The sequence below is a fragment of the Odocoileus virginianus genome, chromosome 3, assembly GCF_023699985.2.
Source record: "Odocoileus virginianus isolate 20LAN1187 ecotype Illinois chromosome 3, Ovbor_1.2, whole genome shotgun sequence".
Classification (NCBI taxonomy): domain Eukaryota; kingdom Metazoa; phylum Chordata; class Mammalia; order Artiodactyla; family Cervidae; genus Odocoileus; species Odocoileus virginianus.
In genome coordinates, this window is record NC_069676.1 from 46,049,873 (window position 1) to 46,073,075 (window position 23,203).

At 35.1% G+C, this 23,203-nt stretch overlaps 2 protein-coding genes across 13 annotated transcripts in view; one reads left to right on the forward strand and one right to left on the reverse strand.

Annotated features, from left to right (window-relative positions):
• The window catches only part of PKD2L2 (polycystin 2 like 2, transient receptor potential cation channel), a 40,868-nt gene extending 26,389 nt beyond the window's left edge, over window positions 1-14,479 (forward strand). For both annotated transcript variants that reach the window (XM_070465416.1, XM_070465417.1), the window contains exons 9-15: window positions 1,511-1,631; window positions 2,688-2,789; window positions 4,125-4,189; window positions 4,811-4,865; window positions 10,639-10,751; window positions 11,180-11,288; window positions 14,356-14,479. In XM_070465416.1, coding sequence (XP_070321517.1) covers window positions 1,511-1,631; window positions 2,688-2,789; window positions 4,125-4,189; window positions 4,811-4,865; window positions 10,639-10,751; window positions 11,180-11,276 — 553 coding nt within the window. In that variant the 3' untranslated portion in view covers window positions 11,277-11,288; window positions 14,356-14,479. The remainder of the gene's footprint in view (window positions 1-1,510; window positions 1,632-2,687; window positions 2,790-4,124; window positions 4,190-4,810; window positions 4,866-10,638; window positions 10,752-11,179; window positions 11,289-14,355) is intronic.
• Window positions 12,561-23,203, reverse strand: part of FAM13B (family with sequence similarity 13 member B) — an 87,175-nt gene continuing 76,532 nt past the window's right edge. For 10 of the 11 annotated variants that reach the window (XM_070465411.1, XM_070465410.1, XM_070465412.1 and 7 more), the window contains 7 exons: window positions 22,856-23,085; window positions 20,393-20,476; window positions 20,070-20,165; window positions 17,903-17,986; window positions 17,642-17,805; window positions 16,974-17,075; window positions 12,561-14,901 (listed from right to left, as the gene is read on the reverse strand). In XM_070465411.1, coding sequence (XP_070321512.1) covers window positions 14,778-14,901; window positions 16,974-17,075; window positions 17,642-17,805; window positions 17,903-17,986; window positions 20,070-20,165; window positions 20,393-20,476; window positions 22,856-23,085 — 884 coding nt within the window. In that variant the 3' untranslated portion in view covers window positions 12,561-14,777. The remainder of the gene's footprint in view (window positions 14,902-16,973; window positions 17,076-17,641; window positions 17,806-17,902; window positions 17,987-20,069; window positions 20,166-20,392; window positions 20,477-22,855; window positions 23,086-23,203) is intronic. The other variant, XM_070465414.1, reaches the window with a different exon arrangement.

A 23,203-nucleotide genomic window follows, 5' to 3' on the forward strand; every position in this document is an offset into this window, starting at 1 on the left:
CTGGTGGGCTGCTGTCTATGGGGTCGCACAGAGTCGGACACGACTGAAGTGATTTAGCAGCAGCAGCAGCAGCAGGTACCAAGAATGAAATTCCGGAAAACTCTTGAGTCCTAGAACTCCAAATAGCTGATTTCTTTGAATACATTTTCTTCCTTTATTATCCACGATCCTATGGTTCCCTTAATGTTTTGGCTTAAAAAACAAGAAACATTCTTTTTCAGTCCTTTGACTGACTAATCATGCAAAGTGTCTTGTTGTTTAGTCATTAAGTTGTGTCCAACTCTTTGGAACCCCATGGACTATAGCACTTCAGGCTTCCCTGTTTTTCACTGTCTCTTGGAGTTTGCTCAAACTCATGTCCACTGAGTCAGTGATGCCATCCAAATATCTCATCCTGTCGTCCCTTCTCCTCCTGCCTTCAATCTTTCCCAACATCAGGGTCTTTTCTAATGAGTTGGCTCTTCACATTAGGTGGCCAAAGTATTGGAGCTTCAGCTTCAGTCCTTCCAATGAATATTCAGGGTTGATTTCCTTTAGGATTGACTGGTTTGATCTCCTTGCAATCCAAGGGACTGTATAGAGTCTTCTCCATTACCACAATTGGAAAGCATCAATCCTTTGGCCTTTATGGTCCAACTCTCACATCTGTACATAACTACTGGAAAAACGATAGTGAAGTGTCTACATAGTAGTAAAAACTCCTTTCCAGGTTTCCCCTTAAAATATATATATATTAATACATATATTACATTTTTATAATTTTTAATGTATCTCTGGTATGTCTGGCAATACCACTGCAAACCAATGATGAGAAAATAAGACTTCAGGTTATGAAATCCTAATTCTACCTCTCCTACTACTATGCTCATTCAAAGCTTAATTTCTTAATTTTTCCATCTATAAAATTAATAAAATGAAGCTTTATATTTTCAATGCTATTTCACATCAAAGCCAAGTTTTTATATTTATTGGAGAAAATAAAAACAAAACTCAGACTCATGTTTGAGGATCATTACCAGCACTTGCTTGAGGCTTGACAAGTGATAAATTGTTGGCATCCTTATTACTTCAGTAGAGAAGCAGAAATTAAGCATATCATTGATAAAAGAAGTTGTAGGGTTCTCGGGTCTATGTCCAAGTTGAAAGTCACTTTTTGGAAAGGTCTAAGTATCCTAAGTTTTATAAGGGCACCGGAATGGCTACTAAGGAGATAACTGTCAAGACAAGCTGGTAAGCAGGAATCTCAAGGTTCAAATCTTGGAGATGAACACTGGGTTCACACTGGTTAAATAAATTGAAGCCCATCATTTCCTAAACTATCTGTTCAGCCATTAAGTCTTGCCTTCAGGGGAATTCTCTACATCCGGTTTTATGCTAACAAAACTAAAGCCAGAAAGCACATACCATATGCAGTTAGGTATTTTTCCTAGACACATTAGTAACCATTAGTTGTCATGTATGTATGAAGAGATATAACATTTTCTAATGCTTTTCTTTATCCCCATAAAAGATTCACGCAATTTCGTATTGTTCTTGGAGATTTTAATTTTGCTGGCATTCAGCAAGCCAATCGTATCTTGGGACCCATTTACTTCATCACTTTCGTCTTTTTCGTGTTCTTTGTCCTGCTGGTAAGAAAGATCAAATATAGTCCCTTTTTTTGCTTATATTTTTCAAAATAAAAAATATAATTACTAATTGAGAAGAAATTACAGTATCACTGCTTAGTTGTCAGAACACTTAACATTTATTAAGAATGATGTAGATTTCTAGTAATCCAGCAAGTCTAAGTGATTTTAAGTTGTCCAATGGAGGATGTGACCCTAATAGTTACCATCTGAGTGTTTACTGTGTGCCAAGAGTTGCTAAATCTTTTACACATATAACTTGAATATCCCAGGTCTCTCCAGTCTGGGATATTTCACACCAGTAAGTATGAATCAGGTCATTCACATTCTGCCCATCACAACAGCTTTTGGCCCTATGGCTGAAAGCTCACACCTTTGTCATTTTTATGAGTCCCCAGAATTTATGAGTCTCTCACATGTGCTCAGGACAAACCTATTTGGCCTTCCTAATCAAGGAACTTGCTTTTCTACTCAAAGCACTGCTACTGTCCTCCATGAAAATATTTTTTGTTTTTGGTCATGCACAGCAGTTATACTCTGATGGTGGGCAGGAGTCCTCAAAGCAACAGATCTGGGCCACAGTGAAATGTGGAGAGGTGGGCTTGAGATTAAGAATACTCTAGCCACAATTCTGTTTGTGTTAATCTGGACACTGGTAGTTTTAAGAGCCCTAGTAAAATTGTGCGTTTAAACAACTCAACAGAATTGAAAAAAAAAAAAAACAAAAAAAAAACAAAAACCCGTGAACACATATTATTGTAAGTTTTCTTCTGCTATCTAACATTAATAAATTTCTATATATTAACCAGTTTATATGCACTATTTTACATTCTGCTTTTCCCATTTATCATACACATACTTGCCCATATCCACACACTAAATATTTCCCATTCCACTACATTTTTTTATATATAGTCTGCATAGCCATTTCTCTCTTACTGAGCACATAAGTTACTTTTAAAATTTAAATCTAATTTTACAAATCCCAGCACTTGTCAAAGCCATTAACTTTTAAACTAAATTTTTACTGAAATACTTCATTTGACTATTTCTCCCCAGAACATGTTCTTGGCAATAATTAATGATACTTACTCTGAAGTGAAAGCTGACTACTCAATAGGCAGAAGGCCAGATTTTCAACTTGGTAAAATGATTAAAAAGGTATGTATGTCAAATTCTTCTCCTAATCAGAATTCTGAGGCCAGTCTTGTCTGGTTTATACCCCAAGTGGTAGTGCAGGGAGAGGTTTTGGGTTTTTGCTTTGGTCTAATGTAACTCATATTTGTACTGTTTCACTACCAGGAGAAATGTTCTCTGGCTTTCAAAATGTGACCAAGAAGTATTTCAGAGTTCAGTATATCAAAAAGTTATTGAGCACTAAATGCAAAGCACTATTTTCTGTATGGTAGTATCTTCTTATCTGTTCTAGCCTCTTTCCTTGCCAACCCAGTTTGGATCATGTCACTTCTTTGCTCAAAATTCTTCAAAGTTTCCCTGGGCTTGTCAAAATTAAGTCCAAATTCTTTATTCAAACATTCAAGAGCCTTCTCTAGTCTCAAAGTGTCAATGTATCTTTATTCATTATCATTTAAGTATACAATTTTTACCTTCTATGCTTCCACTTACAGCACTGCATGCGCCAGCTAATATTTTGAGCACATGCTTGCTCTCATTGTGTCCTCTGGGCCGCTGCTCATGTCATTCCCTGACTCTGCAGGAATATTCCCTCTGCTCTCTCACTGACATTCTATTCTCCCTGTCAGAGAGGAATCTTCCTTGTCCTCTCAACATGTATTATGAATTGTAGCAGAGTCATGTGTATACCATTCTGTCTATCTCTGCATATCCTCAGCTCTAACCATAGCACTTCACATAGAAAAAGTCCTATTAGCTGTGGGGTTGGGGGGGCTGAAGAACTCTGTCCAAGAACTTATCTGTGAAAGTAATCTATTATGTTCCCCAATGAGATTCCCATGTGGCTCAGCTGGTAAAGAATCCGCCTGCAATGTGGAAGACCTGGGTTCGATCCCTGGGTAGGGAAGATCCCCTGGAAAAGGGAAAGGCTACCCACTCCAGTATTCTGGCCTAGAGAATTCCATGGACTATAGTCCATGGGGTGGCAAAGAGTCAAACATGACTGAGTGACTTTCACTTCACTTCATTTCAGTGAGCTTAACTGTGGGGTTTTTATCTTTTATCTCTTGATTATGATGTTGGTTATGTGCACTAAAGTATTAATATCATCAATGCAATAAACAATAATATTATTAAAAGATTTTCCCCAAAATTCAAGTGTGATGCCAACTTTTTCACCAGAGGCAGAAACTGTAAGTAGTGACAAGGTGAAAGAAGGATAACCATGGTATTTGCCTCTACATTTCTTAGGGCAGCAAGCCCCTAAAGGCAAGCATTCCCTCTTTCCTTTACCTTAGTCAAAAATTAAAAATACAGAATATATTTCTTATGAACTTTTAAACTATTTTAAATTATGCCCAGAGTTACAACAATGCTCTCGAAAAACTCAAACTAAAAAAACCTGAAACAGATGAAGACAAGGAACGGTAAGATCACTTTTCTTCAATTTTTAACTTAGCATTTTAAAGCTCTATATTAGAAACTTACAATGAGAGTAAGGTTTTGATTATAAAACAACAACCATTTGATGTGCTGATTCTAAATAAGTTGTCAAGACACCCAGTAGCACGTCATAATTTCTGAGTGTCATGAAACTCTAAACAATTTAAAATTAACAAAAGGCACGCCATGCCACTCAGAGAAAGCTTTAACAGATAGTAACAGGATTTAACAGCTTTAATAGGAAAGTAATTTTCCTCTTAAAAACTAAGAAATTATTTTAGTACATGCACACTAATACATGTTTTTAGCTACTGAAGTAAAGAGATTTTTACACAAAATATTTAAGAATATATTTATTGCATTATTTTGGTGTCAAAATGCTTCCCAAATACAGTTCTCTGGAAGTGGGACATAATATAAACATGTTTTTACAGCTAGAGATATGATACTCTAGAGAACTTATTAATGACAACATTGTCTAGATAACTAGTGTTATCAGAAAGAACAGAAATGTAATTCATCCTTAATATAGACCTGGTAGTATTTTATACTGTCATTTTCCTTTTTACTATCATATGCCTCTGTTTTTTATTTCATATTCTCAGTATGGAAAACAAAGATTTGGCTGAAAAAGCCAGAAGAGAAGGTTTTGATGAAAAAGTAAGACTTTAATTTTCTCATAAAGAAGTGATAGCTTTATTAGAAAAAGTTCTTATTAAGAATTGAATGATTTCCCTTCTTCAGAGCAGTAGTTGCTACCTCCAGATTTTTCCCAGGATCTAGATCCTTTTTTATTTAGGACAAATTGTTTGGATTCCAAATATTCCTTCTCTCCTACTGGTGCTCTTTGCCAGATACCCTCATCCTATAGCTGTACGCTTCACTGTGGGATTAGCACACAGTTTAATGAGTATATTCTATTGAGATAATTATGTAATCATTCTCTTATAATCATTAATGTGATGAATCACTTTAATGATTTTTCCTGTATTTCGAAGTCATAACATATATATTCAACAAATGACTAAACACATATGTTTACTAAATAATTATTAAGCAAATCTTCACATACCACTACCACCCAAGTGAAAAAATAGAACACTGCTCTACTTCTGGAAGCTTCCCACTCTCCAATATACTGAGAAAGAGAACAGCAAGATTGAGAGATCAGAATAAGCAAACAAGTAATACTGCTAGAGTAAGGGTTCTCATTATCAGACAATGGAATTGCATAAACGGAAAGGTTGAAGGTTAAAATGAACGCTGTATTGGATTAGAAATGCAGAAGTGTGTGTCTGTGTGTGAATGTATCTTCTAGTTCTGTACATTGAGAAGCTAGAGTGACATCCTAGTAGCAATGACACAAGTGTCCAGACATTGGGTTTCCAAATACCATTCTCCTCCAAAAGGAACCAGTACTCCTTGGAAGCACAGTTAATTCCAGGACTGGAAAGTATAGGTGCTTCATACTATATATTCCACATAGAATGATGGAGATTTCATAAAAGGACACAAAAAGTCAGCATTAATGGGGCTCCCACTGGCCAAGTCTGGGACTACTTAAGCACTGTAATGAATTTTAATTTAAAATTTTAATTTAAAATGGAATAAAAGAGGATTCCATGAGTCCACACTGATCTAAATATTTACATGAATAAAAGTCTGAGGAAGAATAGTACATTTCCATACCTCTCCACAAAACACTTACTACCAAAAGAAAAGGAATAACATTAGGGTAGAGAAGTCTGGAATCAGCACCACTAACAGTACCAGAACTAAACTAAAATCACATGTCATCTGATAGAACACCGAGAGCACACACAATCTCTTCTGCAAAGTTTTCATCAGAGGTGCACAATATGACAAAACACTACACAAAAGAAACTGAGGGACATTTGTACAAAATACTGGCCTATATTCTTCAGAAGCATCAAGGTCATGAAAGTCAAGGTAAAGCTGAGGATCTACACCAGACTGAGATTAAAAACTAGGTAAATACAGTGCATAATCATGGACTGGATCCTTTTACTGTAACAGGCATCATTGGAACAACTGGTGAATTTGAATGGGGAACTGGGGATTTAGATGGTAATTATCCATCACTATTAATTTTCTGATTCTGATGACTATACTCTGCATATAAAGGAGAATGTCCTTATATGAGGAAAATACACACTGAAGTATTCAGAGACAATGAGGCATTCATGTTGGCAATGTTAAATACTTCAAAGGATAAAAAGTATTTGTGTTTTTCTTAAAACTTTTCTGTAAGTTTGAGATTCTTTTAAAAAACAAAGCTGTAATTCAATAAGCCATTTCTGAAATAAAAGACAATATAAACTTTTAAAAGACATCTACTGTGTACCTGGGAAAAATTACCTAAATGAACATGAGACTTGTCCAAGTAAAACTTACATTTACTTAGAAATCTAAGAAAATTAGATTAGCACATCATTCAGCACCATAAATCAACAAAACACCTACAATATATGCAAGGAAAGAAAATGTAAGCCAAGGCTTTTTATATCCAGCAAAGCTGTGCTTCAAGTAGAAAGGCTCAAACAGTTTTGAAATGTAAAAACTTGGGGAATACCACTGTATTCCTGAGGATTCTACGTGAAGATCATCTTCAGCCAAACAAGAGATGATTGATATATTTAGAAAAAGGGAGAAGATACAACATAGAAAAAAAGCTACTTATTTCATATGTAATGGCTAAAATGCTGAAGAATTATCATTTAGAGTTAACAACCAAAAAGAAGCTTTATGTATTTAAGAGTATAGTAATAAATAAGATATTTTTATTAATTTTAAAACACATTTTCCATATTTTAATATCTCTGAAATTAAAATGTACCTTATAATTGATAACATGCCATATTTTAGCTGGTAGCAATATTTTTCCTAAATAGTACACAGAATGGTGTAACGGGTTTTACAACAGACTCCATCTCTTAGATAAAACAAAATATGGTAATATGATTAAATATACTTGGGGAGTAGAGAGGAAAGAAATGAAGAGGAAGAAATTACAACCCAATTTTTGTTGAACTTCTTTGGTTCTTGTGGAGGGAACCAAAACAAGAAAGGGATGACCTAGGATGTATGAAGATACATGGCCACAAAAACAAAAATACATACATTCCTAAAAGGAAGCAGTACCAAAACTGAAGATATATCACATGGTAAGACTTTAAATATACCTTAAAACCATATAACTGTGACCAGATATATCTGCTATATCAGTAAAGACAAATAAGCTTAATTTACTTTAAAAGAAAATGTTTTCAGACTGAATCACAGAGTAACACCTAATTCTATGTTATAGCCTAAAATATATACCTAAAACAAAGTGACTTAGAAAAGTTAAGTATAAAAGTATGAGCCACGGTAAAAAGGCAAGCAAAATTATCAGCAGATACAACTTAATGTAAATCAAGGTAGAATTCTAAACCAAAAGTTCTAAATGAGACAAAGGGCACTTTATAAGGCTAAGGTCAACTTCAATAGTCATGATTATCTATGCACCAAATAATATGGCATCAAATCCATCAAAACTACTAGACTTAAGAAAATGGAAAACATTTAAGAATGCACTAAAAGTAGAGAACAGATCAAGAAAAAAAAAATGAAAGGATTTAAAAATACATATGTAATGAATAAAGTGATCGTACAGTTACGTACTAACCTGCATACTCTCAGAAGATATACCTGGTTTTTCAAAAATCCACTCAAGAAAACAGATATTTTGGGCCATAGAGAAAACCTCAATAAATTGAAAATAATATTTATCAAAACTGAGCCCAAAAGAGACTTTTAAATCCACTCTATGGAAGAAATAAAGTCATCAAAGAACTACTTCTAAAGTAACTCAGGCCCAGATGGTTTCACAAGGGAATTTTACCAAATTTTTAAGGAATAAATAATTTCAAGCTATTTGAATCGTTCCAGAGCAAAGAGAAAACTGAAAACTTCCAAATTATTTTTATAAAGCAAATATATAGTGATTCTAAGAACTGGTAAAGGTTGTATTCCTCAAAAAACAAACAAAACAGAAAAAGAAAATACCACACGTATTATAAAGCAAAAATCCTAGATAAAGTATTAGAAAACAGAATCCAACAGAATACAATATGACTCAGAATATAGTTTATTCTAAGAATGTAAAAATGATTTAAAACTATATAATCAACTAATTAACATAATTCTATTTATAAATCAAAAAAGGAAAATTACATTATTATTTTCCATAGATGCTGGATATTTGGTAAGATTCAACATCAATTTTGAGGGGGAAAACAAAACAGGAATCAACAAACTCTAACTTGACATGATAAAAACAAATTTACCTCACCCCAAAGCTAGCACCTTACCTAACAGGGAAAAACTGGACATGTCAAAGACAAGACAAAGATATATTAAAAGGATCAGTCAAAAGAATTAAGCAGGAGAAATATGCAAGGAGTATAAGAATTGAAAAGGAAAAAGTAAAAACTATCTCTATTTGAGATATGATTCTCTTTTTCAGGTATACAATGAACTGAAAAATTATGACAAAAAGATTAAGTAGTAGGAAAAAATAATTTACATAAATACAGTCATCATGTCATATATGCAAACATCAACCAGTTCATTAAATATTATAATAAAAGAATCTATAATAGCAACAAAATAGAAAATGCCCACAGATTAATTCTAAAACATTTAAAACCAAGATAAGGAAAAATTGAAAACATTCCTTAAAAACAAAAATACACTTGACCAAATGACATACTACATGTATGAGTGAGGACCTAGTCAGGAAAATGGAAATGATACTATGTATTTCAGAGAAAATTACAGAGAATTGATTACACAGGTACTGGAAGATAGAAACAGTAAAAACACTGAAGCAACTCATAAATAATAACTGTTAGGATAGTACCACTCCCAGGGCTAAAGTTACAAAAAATGGGTTTATCAGAACCTAAGACACTTAAGAAGGGGCCTGGAGCTATTGCTCAGACCTCTGGGGTCACCTCCCTCCCACCTCTGCTGCTCCTGATACTTCTTAGGGAGTGTGATGAATCTGTTTCTGGGGACGCCAAAAGAAGCTGGACCACTGCAGCCTGGAGCCAAACACTGCTGGAGATAACGATCACTTGCAGAAGCAATGCTGGTAGAAAGAAAACAAGAACCTTCTCCCTGCCATCATCCAGTAAGGCAAAACCTAATAAATCTGGTAGCAAGTGAGTCTGGGGAATGAAGTTTGCAAAGCCTGAGAACCAGCATCAAAGCGTATAAAAGAGCGAAAGAGTGTAAGAAGGCAAATTTTCAGTTGAGAGATATTAGATAAATGGTCAGCCCAATTCACCCCTTCGGCAATTTAGTACACATGTGACCTTCCATAAAATGACAATATTTCTAGTTTCCATCTAATAAGATGGAACTATCCTATATACAAATGAAAGCACTCTTATTTTTTCCCCAGAAGGGGAGAAGCAAAGTACCAAGAATAACTGTGGCCATCTCTGGACAACATTAAGATCTTTTCAGCTCGAATGACAATTCCTTAAGAACTCAATGTTTAAAATAAACGAGTTTATTTTTAGACATGGAAGCATTAAGAGGCACTGCTCAAAGAATTCCCTGGCTTCCATAACATAGCCCTCTCTGCCCATTTTGTAGCAACACCAATTTCTCCTTGGTAACTTGAATGACTCACCTCCGTCACTTCTTTGCCTGCTCTTCAGTAACCTAAGGAATCCCAAATAACCAGGTGGTGATCTCAAATTCAAGTTAACTGTGTCCCTTGGTGGAGATACACTATCTACAAGGGTCTGTTTCTTTGGACCTTCTCAGTTACCAACCAGTCATCAGTTAGGGTCCAGTCCAAAAAACAGAAACATGTTAGGTAGTTCAAAAAGGTGGGTTACATCACAGAATTCATTTCTGAGCATGAGAGGACTCCAAGAACCACTGTGGAATGCCAAATTAATCCACAAACAACTCTAAGAAGCAGCTACCACCTATAGGGAAGAGGTGGAGTGACTAGAACCTAGGAACTTGTGCAAATGCCCCCACCTAATTGCTGCTCCATGAGGAAATGTATCATTTATCTATGAATGTCAAGGAAAGCTTCATAGAAAAGTGATGGTTGATATGGGTTTTTTAAAGGATGCATATTTCACCAGGAAGTGAAACGGGAATAAGCCAATATTCATAATTTAAAAAACCCCTAACCTGCTAAACAGTTTTAACACCAAGTTCTCTTAGTGACTCTGCTTATGCATACACCTCAAAATCAGGCAGAGCAAAAAGCCAGAGCGGCTCAAAAATCACAGCCCTAGAGAGTAATGCTAAAGATTCTCAACCCTGTGATGCTTATGTGCATAGGCCTAAAATAGAGAAAAATATAAAGGTTGCAGTATATGCTTTTCCTCTAACTTTACAGGAGATTCAAAGTGCAGAGCAGATGAAAAAATGGAAAGAGAGGCTTGAGAAAAAGTATTATTCTACAGAAATTCAAGATGACTACCAGACTGTCACTCAACAAGAATTCCGAGAGTAAGCATTTGTTCTAACCAGGGTATTATGGAATATCATTATATGAGGACTGGGGACATCCCACAATTTTCCTGAACCCAGAATCTTATTCTGTTAAGATGCCACATTTTTTCCCAGTTTTTTTACCCAATTTTAAAGTAACATAGAAAGTATAAGACTCCGTTTATTTAAATGGAAAGTGAGAGTAAGACCAATTGCTTTTGTCCTTACATCTCTAGATAACAGGAAATGCCACTTATACTTGACATGCGTAGTAAATACTGTGCTCCACACAGTTTTAAAAGATTAGATCTGGTAACTGGCCATGCTAGGCATGTTTTGGGAGCTTAAAACACTCAAAGTATTTCACAATAGGCGCTAATAACCTACTGTTCCCTTACATACAAAAATGTTACTGACTCATTCTCTCCTTCTAAATTATCCTCTAGCCTCTTTTTATATGCTGTGGAGCTGGAGAAAGAATTACACTATGTCAGTTTAAAACTAAACCGAGTGATGAAGAAGGTTTCAGCTCTACAATACTGAAAAAAAGTGGAGGTGAGAATCTGTGATACAATCATGGAGCATTTCTAACAATTTATTCCTGAACTGAGTTAGTTCCTAAATTTGTCCCCATTTCAGGTACATTTTAAAAGCACAAAACCAGCTACCATTAAACTATCATCAGGGTCAATGATAATCATCAAATTATTTCTAGGAATGGGACACAATATATAACCCATGCATATTACAACATGCCTCCACAATACATACACACAGGTACAGGTAAAGACTTTTATAATGAGATTTATTATTAAATTCTAGGAATGAAAATGCAAAGTATAAAATAATACTGCTTTTAGTTCTTGGGGCAGGTCTCTAAGTAAATGGTTAAGTAAGTAAAGATACTTTTCACAGTGTTAGTATAAGAACTGCTGGTATTCTCATCACACACCATGTTTCTAACTTCATGGACCAATAAATGTTTAGAATCCTAGAAAGCCATTATATAAGACCCCAGGTAAAATAATCTCACCTCCATTCTTCCTAGTTGGAAGTCTCCTGGAAAAAGGCAAAGTGTAGAACAAACTTCCCAACCACCTACAGAAATTTCACTAATATCTTCAAATGATAAATTCATCTAGACAGTTTCTAAAGTTAACACTTTTGCAAAAGTGCTTCCTCAATTACTTTATAAAGCAAAATATCCTTGAAAAAGAAAAAAGAGCAAAGCAGGAGCTTTAGGGTTATAAAAACACAAGTTATGTTTGGAAAGGATAAATGAGGGTGCTGCAAAAGCCCTGTATGGATGGTTACGAAGTTGTGAATGGCTGGCATTTGGGAAACTGCAAGGAAACTTTTCTAATAGAGGTTACATAAGCCCTCCTAGAAGAGCCACATGTTCTCTTAACCTAAGCAACATTATTTGACCATAGACTCCCACGTTGTGCTCAACAGTCCCTGGACTGTAAAACTCAAATAAAGGAATTGTTAAATATACTCACCTTCCTCAAACCAAGCTCTTCTCTTGGACACTGTATTTCTAATTTTCTTAAAAAGATAACTGACTGTAACAAGAAACAAAGACTATTCTCTCTGCATCTTCTCCCTAGATTTCCAAAGAGAATCAACAACATGGCTCTTCTTTGTCTTACCACTCCCTAGAGCTATAGCCAGTCACGTGGTTTAGTAACCCTGCAGTCTCTCCGCATGGTCTCTGGTTGGAGTAATTCAAACAGAGCCTGAGAACATTAAGGCAAGGGAACACTTGAGGTTTCTATTTTTCTTTTTTAACATCTAGTGAAAAAAACAAAGAACATTTACAGAGACTTAGAACATTAAAGTTCTTTTATTACAAAAGTCTATACAATGAAGTGCCAGACACAGCAATGCAATGATACTTACAGTCATATATATCTATATATTATTTGTATATAGATATACAGCTTTTACTTGTACCAAAGTAAAATTATCACAAATTGCCTAATTCTACCACTTACTGCTGAACTAGGACACACAATACTGTCACACAGCATGCATGCTGCTAGGCTACTTTTTATCTATTCTACTCACAGCCAAACATTAACAGTGAATAACCAACATCATGAAGCAGCTGTTAATTCTAAAATGAAACCAGTCGGCCAATGACTTATAAAAATATGGTACTAATATAGATTTAGCATTATAAAGAAGGAATATATTATTTAAAACATTTAAATAGTGCATATGGACATTTTTGCATGTGGTATATAAAATAAAACATTCATATAAAACAATACACAGTGCACATTAAATAAGATGTTTCAATATACTCCTGTCTGGAGACTAAAAGACATAAACTAAATGCACACTGCATGATGAATTCAAAATCAAAGTGATAACATCTTTTGGTGTTTTCAATTTCACGATTCTAGGTGTACATTATGAATAACCAAGCTGTATCAAAAGGAAACCACATGAAAAGGGCTGGATTTAGTGCTTTATTCCCCAACGTGTTCACTACCAAGGAATATTCCCTCCCCCCAAAAAAGGCATTGCACCCACAGGTGAAATGTGAAGTACTAGAAATGCTACTTATTATCAAGCTACTTCATGTGCTATGTAATAATGCCAGAAGTCTGAGGTTCATGCTTCCCTCACCTTATTAAAGGATGTTGCAAAAGTCCGTTTTTGTATGAAACAAATTATGAATATTAGCTAGTTAAGAAAACCATGCATGAGTCACTGCATGCAAAACATGGGCACATCCATCCAAAAAAGCACCAGGAAAAAAATTAACACTTAGATCAAGCCTGATCAGAATATGCTGTTAATGACTATTACACTGTTAGCACAAATAAAGTCACTATTCTGTGAAATTAATTAGCAGAATTATACCAGGAAAGAACCTGAAGAAAAGCCATGCAAACCCAAAGGAAAGAAGATATGCTTAGAATGTATGACAAGGGGCATACCACAATAATCACACAGCCAGGTGCTTTAAATAGCATGTGACTGAGCAAATTCCTTTAGAGGATGTTTTCTTTATGGATTTTGCTAATTAAAAAAAAAAAGATACACCCCACCAAAGGTACAAGAAAAAATGCAGTGGTATAGCCCTTGTTAAGAATAGATTCACTTCAGGCATAATGATTCTTTTGCCAATTTAAGCCCATTTGATTGAACACACAAATCTGAGCACCATCAGTTCCTACATGCTGACATGGCTATTTTCTCACATTATCTGGAGGTGGGTAGGGGGGAAAAAACGCAGGATCTAATCCAGACAAATCACATCATCACCAACTGATAAACTGCAACTGAGGAAACAAAGAGTAACTTAAGTCCCAAAGGCAGCATGTGATATAATTCAGTTCTGTGTGTGATGTGTGGTGTGTATTTTCACTACACTAATAAGCAAGGTCACTTTTTGGTCTAGCCATTGTTATCTTCATCCAGGAGCTGTGTGACCACTGAACTGCAAACTTTTGCTAACACACTATGGTGAAAAAGCGTCACTTTGGGTATTTAACAGAAATAGGTTCCATTGTAGGACTTGAAATTTCAGTTGATTTTGGTTTTTTAAGAAAACATAGAACATAGTTGCATATGTGCACATTTATAGGCTTTTCTTTCAAATTTTCAGTCATTCTGTAAGAAAAAGGCAACCGAAGAAGAATTCAATGTGAAGATTTTCCTCTCAATTTTCTTGAGTAATGAGAAACAAAATAATAAAGTTGGTAATAACAAAAAGCTTCTATCTTCAAAGTTCTTAAAGTTGAAAAGATAAAATATTAGTCTTTTAATAACACAATGTATCTGCAGTACAAAACGAAGAAAAGTGGATGTTTGCTAAAGGTAGAGAGGACAGTCTGTGGTTAATATGGAACATCGCACTCCCTAGATAAGGTCTACTTACCCTCCCATCATTTCTCTAGTGGCACCACCAGCAAGTATAAAATGCAACTCTGAGTGCCTGACAGAATGAACTTAAGTTACCAGCCAAGTACACATGATGATAGCTTCAGGGAATACAACTGATTTTATGATGTTGTCAAGGACCATATTTTATATGGATTTTGAAGAATCTTGTTTGCTGATAAGAACTTCAAGAAGCCTAAGCTTGGCTTTAATTTTCTTGTACTCCCTGTACTCCTCAAGCACTGGAACACGATCCTCTTTCTGGGCATTCCTAGGGGAGAAATTAAAACTTAGAGATCATCTGGAAAATAAAATCCCAGAAGTTGTCATAATGTGAGACAGAATATTACCCAATATAAGCTCAAATAAAAAACTGCAAGAAAAAAAGATTATTGGACTATTTCCCTTCAACTGAACAGAATATTCCTAAAATACTTCAAATTCTGATCATCATTGATACTGATAATGTCCATTAATGTGTTTGGATATAATGTGTTGACACATTAATGGACATTATCAGTATCAATGATGACTGGAGGTTATTAGAGATAATCAAATATTTTAATAAGACATGCATTGCTAGACTCTGTCAGGTCTGTAAGTGTATCGTAAGTTCTAGAGAATTACAGTGAGTCATTTCATATATATTAACTCTGGCTTCAGTGAATTAAGATGCAAAACATCTTACTGGTAGCAAAAAAAGTCATCTTTCTCACTTTATATTAGGGGTACAATGCAATTCAGTTTAATAATCAGGTAAAATATTGAACTATCCTAATTATAAACAAAGGTTTTTTTCCCAATAAGACAAACAATTAGAAAGCACTTGGAAAATGCACTTGAGATTTTTTTTTTAAACCATACATGCCACCCTACACAGAAGACTCAAATACAGTAGTTTCCTCTTATCCATGGGTATATATGCCAAGAACCCTGTGGATGCCTGAAACCAAATCCTATATATACTTAACATTCATACTTATAATAAACTTTAATTTATAAATTAAGACACAGTAAGAGATTAACAATAACTAATAATAAAACAGAATAACTATAGCAATACACTCTAATAAAAGTTATGCGAACATGGTCTCTCTCAAACATCTTATTATACAAATTTAATGCCTTTTTCATAATATTAATAACTAAACATTTATCATGCATTGGACCATAACTTTTACAGTCTGAGGTGTGACAGCAAAATTAGTACAAATTTCTTTTTCCTTCTTCACAATTTCATGGATAGATTTGTTCTTACTATAGTTCTTAGCAACCTCAGCATATGATTATTTTTTTCCTTGACTGATTAAGAATTTTCTTTTTCTTTCCCTCTTTTCACCCCTCTTTTCACTTGAAGTACTCTATAGCTTCTCTTTGGCATATCCAAATTGCTAACATATCTACTCTTGTGCTTTGAGACACATTAAGTTAAATAAGGATTAACTGAATACAGGAACTGAGATATTGTGATGGCTAATCTGATAAACGAGATGGATACTGAGTGACTAAGGGGCAGGATATGCTGGACAAAAGGATGATTCACGTCTTGGGTGGGCCAGCACAAGATTTCATCACATTATTCAGAACAGTTCACGATTTACACGTTATGAATTGTTCATTTCTAGAACATTCCATTTAATATTTCTGGACCACAGTTAATCATGGTGTAACTGAAACAGACACAAAATTGATGCAGGAGAACTACTGTAGAGTTAATGGCTTGGTAAGTAAGATCATCTGGTAACATGGAAAAACTCTTCTGAGGGCTAAGATAAATTGTCACTTCTGGCCACAGTCTGAATTAGAATGTATTTTCCTTACTTTTAAAGTCCCACTGGGTCAACTGTGCATTACCCAGTTAGATAAAGGCACTTGGCCATACTGTATTATAGGAGCCACAAGACTGCCACACTAATACACACCTTGGAAGTATGTGTCCTAGAATGAGACAACACACAGTCTAAGCAGCCATGGTCTCAGTAGAAGAATCCAAACTAATTGAGAATAACACACACATTTGGGACCCTTTCTAAAAGGAGATCTTATTCACAAACACTTCCAAAAGGGTAAAGATACTGAATTAAGGAACTTAAAATAACTGCCACTCAACCACATCTCTCTAGGACAATACTGATATATTTTGTCAGATGTTGTTTACTCCAGCTCTAGCTTTTTCTTTCCATTAACAGCAGGGCTGCAAGGAATAAAAGAAGGCTTTTTATTTTTATTTTCAATGCTAGCATCCTTAAATGCACATTTCTATTCTTATCTATTTATTTCAATATATGGGCAGGACATGTGACAAGAAGAAAGAGAATTAAATTTTGTGATGCGCAAACAAACCTTCCATTTTGTTGATAAAATGCTTCTTCAAAGTCCCGTAATGTTTTACGTAGTTTCTTTTTTTCAGCTCTGGCTTTCCAAAGTTGTTCCAGTAATTCGGGCCTAAAATTGAAATGGGAAGAAAACATTTGAAAGGGTACTTTAAATTCATCATGTTCTTAACAGTGTTTCTAACCCTGGCTGCAAAATCAACTCAGCTGATAAGTTTCTGGAATAGCCAATGTCTAAGATTCACCTTGGAGCAATTAAATCAGAATAGCTGCTTGTAGGGCTCAGCATAAGTACTTAAAACAAAAACAAAACAAAACAACATTCCACATGATCCTAAAGTGATGTCAGGGCTAAGTATTAGAATTCAAGGCCACATCAAGTAAAGACGCTGATGGAGCATAAACTAACAGATAACTCTCAGCAGGTTCCAGCACTCTGTCATACAGCAAATATAGGACTTTAGCTTCTTTTAATTTTTATCACACACTAATTTTCAATTCAGAAAATGTGAATAACAACATATTTTGTAAAGCACACTTTCTAAAATCATTGTATTTCTTGAGCACTGTATTCATTCTCTCCAAGTATTCAATTATTTAACACTAAAATTTCTTTGTGTATATATTTTTGAGTATTTCTTACATAAATAGGCTAAAATCACAAACCAGCATACATACATAGAAGCTGCTCGAGTACTTGACAATCGGAGATCTAGAGCCAGTTTTTCCTGATTTTCTTCAACATCAGATTCCGAGTTTTCCAATGACGACTGTGCCTGTACAGCAGTTTTCAAGATATCACTTAACTCAGAGGACAGACAAACACCATCTTCTTCTTCTTCCTAAATATATATATATGCAAACAGAAAATCAAACATGCCATGGTTTCAACTTTTCCTTTAGGAAAAAGATAACAGAATGATTTCTCTTAAGGATTACCTTGATTTCTTCAAAAAAATGTGCAGTTTCTCCCTCTATGATTGGCTGTAACATCTGACCTCTTCGCTTGGTGGATGGAGATCCCTGTGACAATAAACATTCAAATGTCACATTTTTAGTATTCAAGGAAGATTCACTTCGCCATTACAGATAAAATAAAGTATAACAGATCTTAAACTTTATTTTAACGATCTTAAACTTTATTTTCAAATTCCTAACCATATGCTTTAAAAGTTTTTAGGAATTTCTGACTATATTTTTGCTTTTTACTTGTTATGTAAGCATAAGAGTGATAAATGGTAATTTATGTCTAGGTAATTCTAAAGAGCTCATTCAATGAATGTTTTTAAAATTCTAACTAATGAAGTGTTACTGATAATTTAATTGGGAGCATTTTTTCTTTTTAACAAAGCTGTCAACTTTCTTGGTCTGAGGACCCCTTTATATTTCTTTTAAAAAAAAATAACAGTTCACTAAGATGTAATTCACATACCATAAGATTCACTCTTTTACAGTATACAATTTAGTGGTTTTTAGTATATTCACAAAGTTGTGCAACCATCACCACTATCTGTTTCTAGAACATTTCATCACCTTAAAAGGAAACTGTACTCATTAGCCCTCTCTCCCTAGCCCATGGCAAACAACAATCTCTTTTCTGTCTCAATGAGCTGGTCTATTCTAGATGTTTCATAGAAGTGGCCTTTATGTCCAGCTTTTTTCACTTAGCCTAAGTGTTTTTCAAGATTTATCCATGTCATAGTGTGTACCAGTACTTCATCCCTTCGCATGGCAAATAATATTCCACCATACAGATATACCTCATCATATTTATCTATCAGTTGGCTGCAGATCTGGACAGTTTTTTACACTTTAGCTATTATGAATAATGCTACTTTTAAGAAATGCCTACAAATTTATGTGGACAAATGTTTTTTCAATTTTCTTGGGTATATCCAAGGAAGAGAACTGCTATGTTATATAGTAACTCAATGTTTAAACTTGTGGGGAACTGCCAGCACCAGCTGGCAGTTGGAAAAACGATTCTCTCCTATTGTCTTGGCTTAACTTTTAGACTCCAAATTTTTCTTTATGATAGTCAAATTTAGGAGTCCATAAGATCTAGAAATGCTTCCTATAGACTCAGTTTTTAAAGACAAACCTGTGGAATTCTAAGGTGATTTTCATAAATAAATTCAAAGACTAATATACTATTATGGAGTTATGAAAACATCAATGACACACAGAAACACTTCGTAATCAAAAGATAAAATCAGTATTAATTAAACTAGCTATGTGTGAAAAGAGTATAAAGTATGCATGATTCACTGTTCAAAGAAAACTGCTTATATCTAAATAAAGTTCTGTTGAGTGACAGCCAACTAAAAAAATGGTCAGTTTATAAAAGAATGTTTCTGTAAGGGCAAAATGTCAAAGCCTAAAGGGAACCCCTATTCAAGAGGCTATCAACATAAAAATGGCCAGCAAGTTTAAGCAAACTCTAAGTTCCAAAGAATGAATTCCCTGATGCAGAATGGGCTACATGTTGTCTTCTATTTGAGCCTGAGACACAGGCCCTACCATCTAATGGTTAACTTAAGAGATAGCACTCAATATGCACGTAAGTTATTAAGAGTTTTCTTTTTTCCTTTAAAAAATGCACATAGATATGAATATATATTATTATTTTAATAGACTTTTTCATTTAAAAAGATGAAAAACTAGGTTTATATTATTCTGCAGTTAAGGGAACTAATAGCCATCACAAGAGTGATGTATTTTCAAAGACTTGAATTTAAATGGAAAGAAATTAGGCAAGGGTCTGAAATATGAGTTTTTAATTCTATAAGTAGATGACCCTGGCACATCACTCCAGAGTCTCAATTTCATCACCTGTGAAATGAGGCTACCATCCTCTATCTGTTGTAACTTAACTTGTCAGGACTTAACAACATAATCATAGATTAAAATGCTTGTAAGAGTACCTGGGAGATAGTAGTAAGCACTTATTAATTTCCTATTATTTTAAAAGCAGTAACCTCACCTTACATACACAATCCTTGTTACCTTGGCTATGTATTTCTCCAATATACTACCATGTGGATTTTTTTGGCAAGAGTGGGTCTTGGTAAAATGAACTAGATAAATACTCGCATGTTTTACTTACAAGGACAGGAGTGATGCTAGCTCTTGTCAGCATCTGTTTTACAAGTCTGTATCTATCATAGAGAGGTTTAACAATATGCCTTTCTTCCCTGGTCACCTGAAGCAAGAAAAACGGAAATCACCTAGTCATCTGAAATCTAAAATTTCTAAAATATTAGGCAATATGACTTCCTTCCAATTTTTAAAAAGTTATTTTAAATAAGCAGACAATCATCCAAATGTAGGAAACAATGCTCTAAGAAACAGCTTGAAGATGTGGGCCACAAAAGTGATTCATGTTCTGTAAGAAAGAAAATCAAATCTTTTCATCAAGAGAAACATTACCGGCCTTCCATGTTGACTTTCATAATAAAGAAGACTTTTCTGGAGAGTTGTTTTCTCTTCTACCAAATGATCTTTTGTCATTTTCTAGAATAAAAGAAAATCCTCCCATTAGCTACATCATTCCCTTCAGCAATGTAAGTAATTTGGTTGAAAGGATCAGCCCATTACTCTAGCTTAGGTTAATAAGAACACATCTTTTGCTTATGGATTTGTAGGCAATGTTTTTCAGTCTCCTGGAGAATCTGGTCTTCTGGTAACTAGGTACCAATCCCTTTAGTGGTTTGATTTATATTTTATCTGAATAAGTTATGAATATAAGAGCTTAGTGAACTTGGGTTAGTTACCTTCATTTTGTTCAATATCCTAATCTGTAAATGGGGATAACATCACCTATCTCATAGGGCTTCCCTTGTGGCTCAGCTGAAAAAGAAACTGCCTGAAATGTGGAGACCAGGGTTCAATCCCTGGGTTAGGAATATACCCTGGAAAAGGGAAAGGCTACCCACTCCAGTATTCTGGCCTAGAGAATTCCATGGACTGTATAGCCCATGGGGTCTCTAAGAGTCAGACACGACTGAGCGACTTTCACTTTCACCTATCTCACAGAAATCTAATGAGGACTAAACAAGTTAATACATTGTAAAGGCATTTACACAGTGCCTTCTCAGCACACAATAAACAAAATAAATGCCTATTATCATTTAATTTTGCACATAATCTTTTTCCCCCCATTTATTTTTATTAGTTGGAGGCTAATTACTTTACAATATTGTAGTGGTTTTTGCCAAACATTGACATAAATCAGCCACGGATTTACATGTATTCCTCATCCCAATCCCCCCTCCGACCTCCCTCTCCATCCCATCCCTCTGGGTCTTCCCAGTGCACATAATCTTTTATTAGCATTATAATTTTGTTCTGTGTGAGCATATATTCAAAACGCATGCATACACAAGTATAGATCTTATAACTTGGTATTTCTCCTAAACTACTAAGAAAATTTGGTACTAGTATAGTGGAAAGCTCCTGAAGAGAGCTCAATATCGATTTGTGACCCTATACTTCTATGCTATGATTTCTGCTCCCCTTCATCTGGCATTTTTTAAATACTGAAAATAAGATACTCTGCTGACATCTTTTAGTACTCCAATGGTAGTAGGCAGGAGCCCCAAATTCATTTGCCCATAACCCCCCTCCCTCTGTTCCACAGCATGAGATTTAACATACCAATGAACCAATGTTCCACAGACTATACTTTAATCCAAACAAACTCTCCAGTTACTCTCTGTTGTTGTTTAGTCACTAAGCCATGTCTGACTCTCTTGCAACCCCATGGACTGTAGCCCACCAGGCTCCTCTGTCCATGGCATTTTCCAGGCAAGAATACTGGAGTGGGTTGCCAAGTTCTCCTCCACGGATTCTCCCGACCCGGGGATCAAACCCACGTCTCCTGCATTGCAAGCAGATTCTTTATCACTGAGCCACCAGGGAAGCCTTCCAGTTACTACCAGGAGTGGTTAAAATGACCGTTTACCACCAGAATGAAAATAAGAGGTTAAAAATACATATATATTCAGAGGATACATACTTTCTATAACAAGTATTTTATATTAAGTACATTCAGTAAAGGATAGCTGAGTGTAGACTTTGTAAAACACTGATTTCAACCTCAAGTTTGAATCTTAAACCTAGGAGAATGAATCTGAATAAAGCTAATCCAATCAAAATCATTTCTAGGAAAGGGGGTGGGGAGGAGAGGAGGTTAGTATAACATAAAAGCAAAACCAAGAAAAACTGGGGAGGGCAGTGACTAGAATTTCTAAGCCAGCTGTGTTTGAAGGGAGAAAGACTAATATTGAGACCACGAGGTGTACTCTGTTGTCAAGAGGGCTGCACGTCAGGATTCATCACTACCTGACAAAAGTTCACCTGAAGCAATCTACCTCTGCACTCTTTCAGCAAACTTCATCTGATAAATGACCTTGGGTGCCAAGTGCCTTGACTAGGACTGCCCTAAGCACAGGTTATACTGAGTAATGGTTCATCACGAAAATGCACTGTTAGTCCTCATAGCTATATTGTGTTATTTTAATGGACATAATCACAGTCACATGGCTGCTGAAGGGATTCACTGGAAGAATGCACAGTCAGGAACTGGCATAAGCTAAGAGTTTATTACATGCAACTACTAAGATACAAGGCCAAGATTCAAACTCAGGTATATCAAACACACTCATCTTGCTAACTGCTTCCAATATAAGTGAACAGATCACATTCAAGTTTTCTTAGTTTTATTATTGTGACTCAGGCACTTCTGTTGTGCTGATAAAAACATTTTTCTTAACTGCAAACTTGTAGACTCAGGGCAGCAGATTACCTAGACATCATTATGCCTCTATCATAATTATTTTATTTCAGTGATTCTAAAGGCTAGTCTGGGCAAAAACCATAGTTCAAGATTACTTTGATATCTTCTGGAAGACACCTCTCGACACGTTTTTCTTTCAGTCTTTTCAGAATAAGTTCAAGTGTTGCTTCCTTAGATGGCTTCTTCTCCTTGTGAATGACCTTGGAGTCATCTTCATATTCTTCATCTTCATGGTCTAGAGAAGAGCCAAAGCTTTTTGGAAGAGTGTTACTACGTGGACGTGTCTGAGGTACAAATTCTCCATCAGAGGTTTTGTGTTTTGCATCTACATTTTAAAACCAAGAGGATAAATCAGTACTACTGATTTTAGCTAAAATGCAACTAAATTAAAAGAAACGCAAGACATACAAGAAGAAAGTATACATCGACAACACATAAGCTCA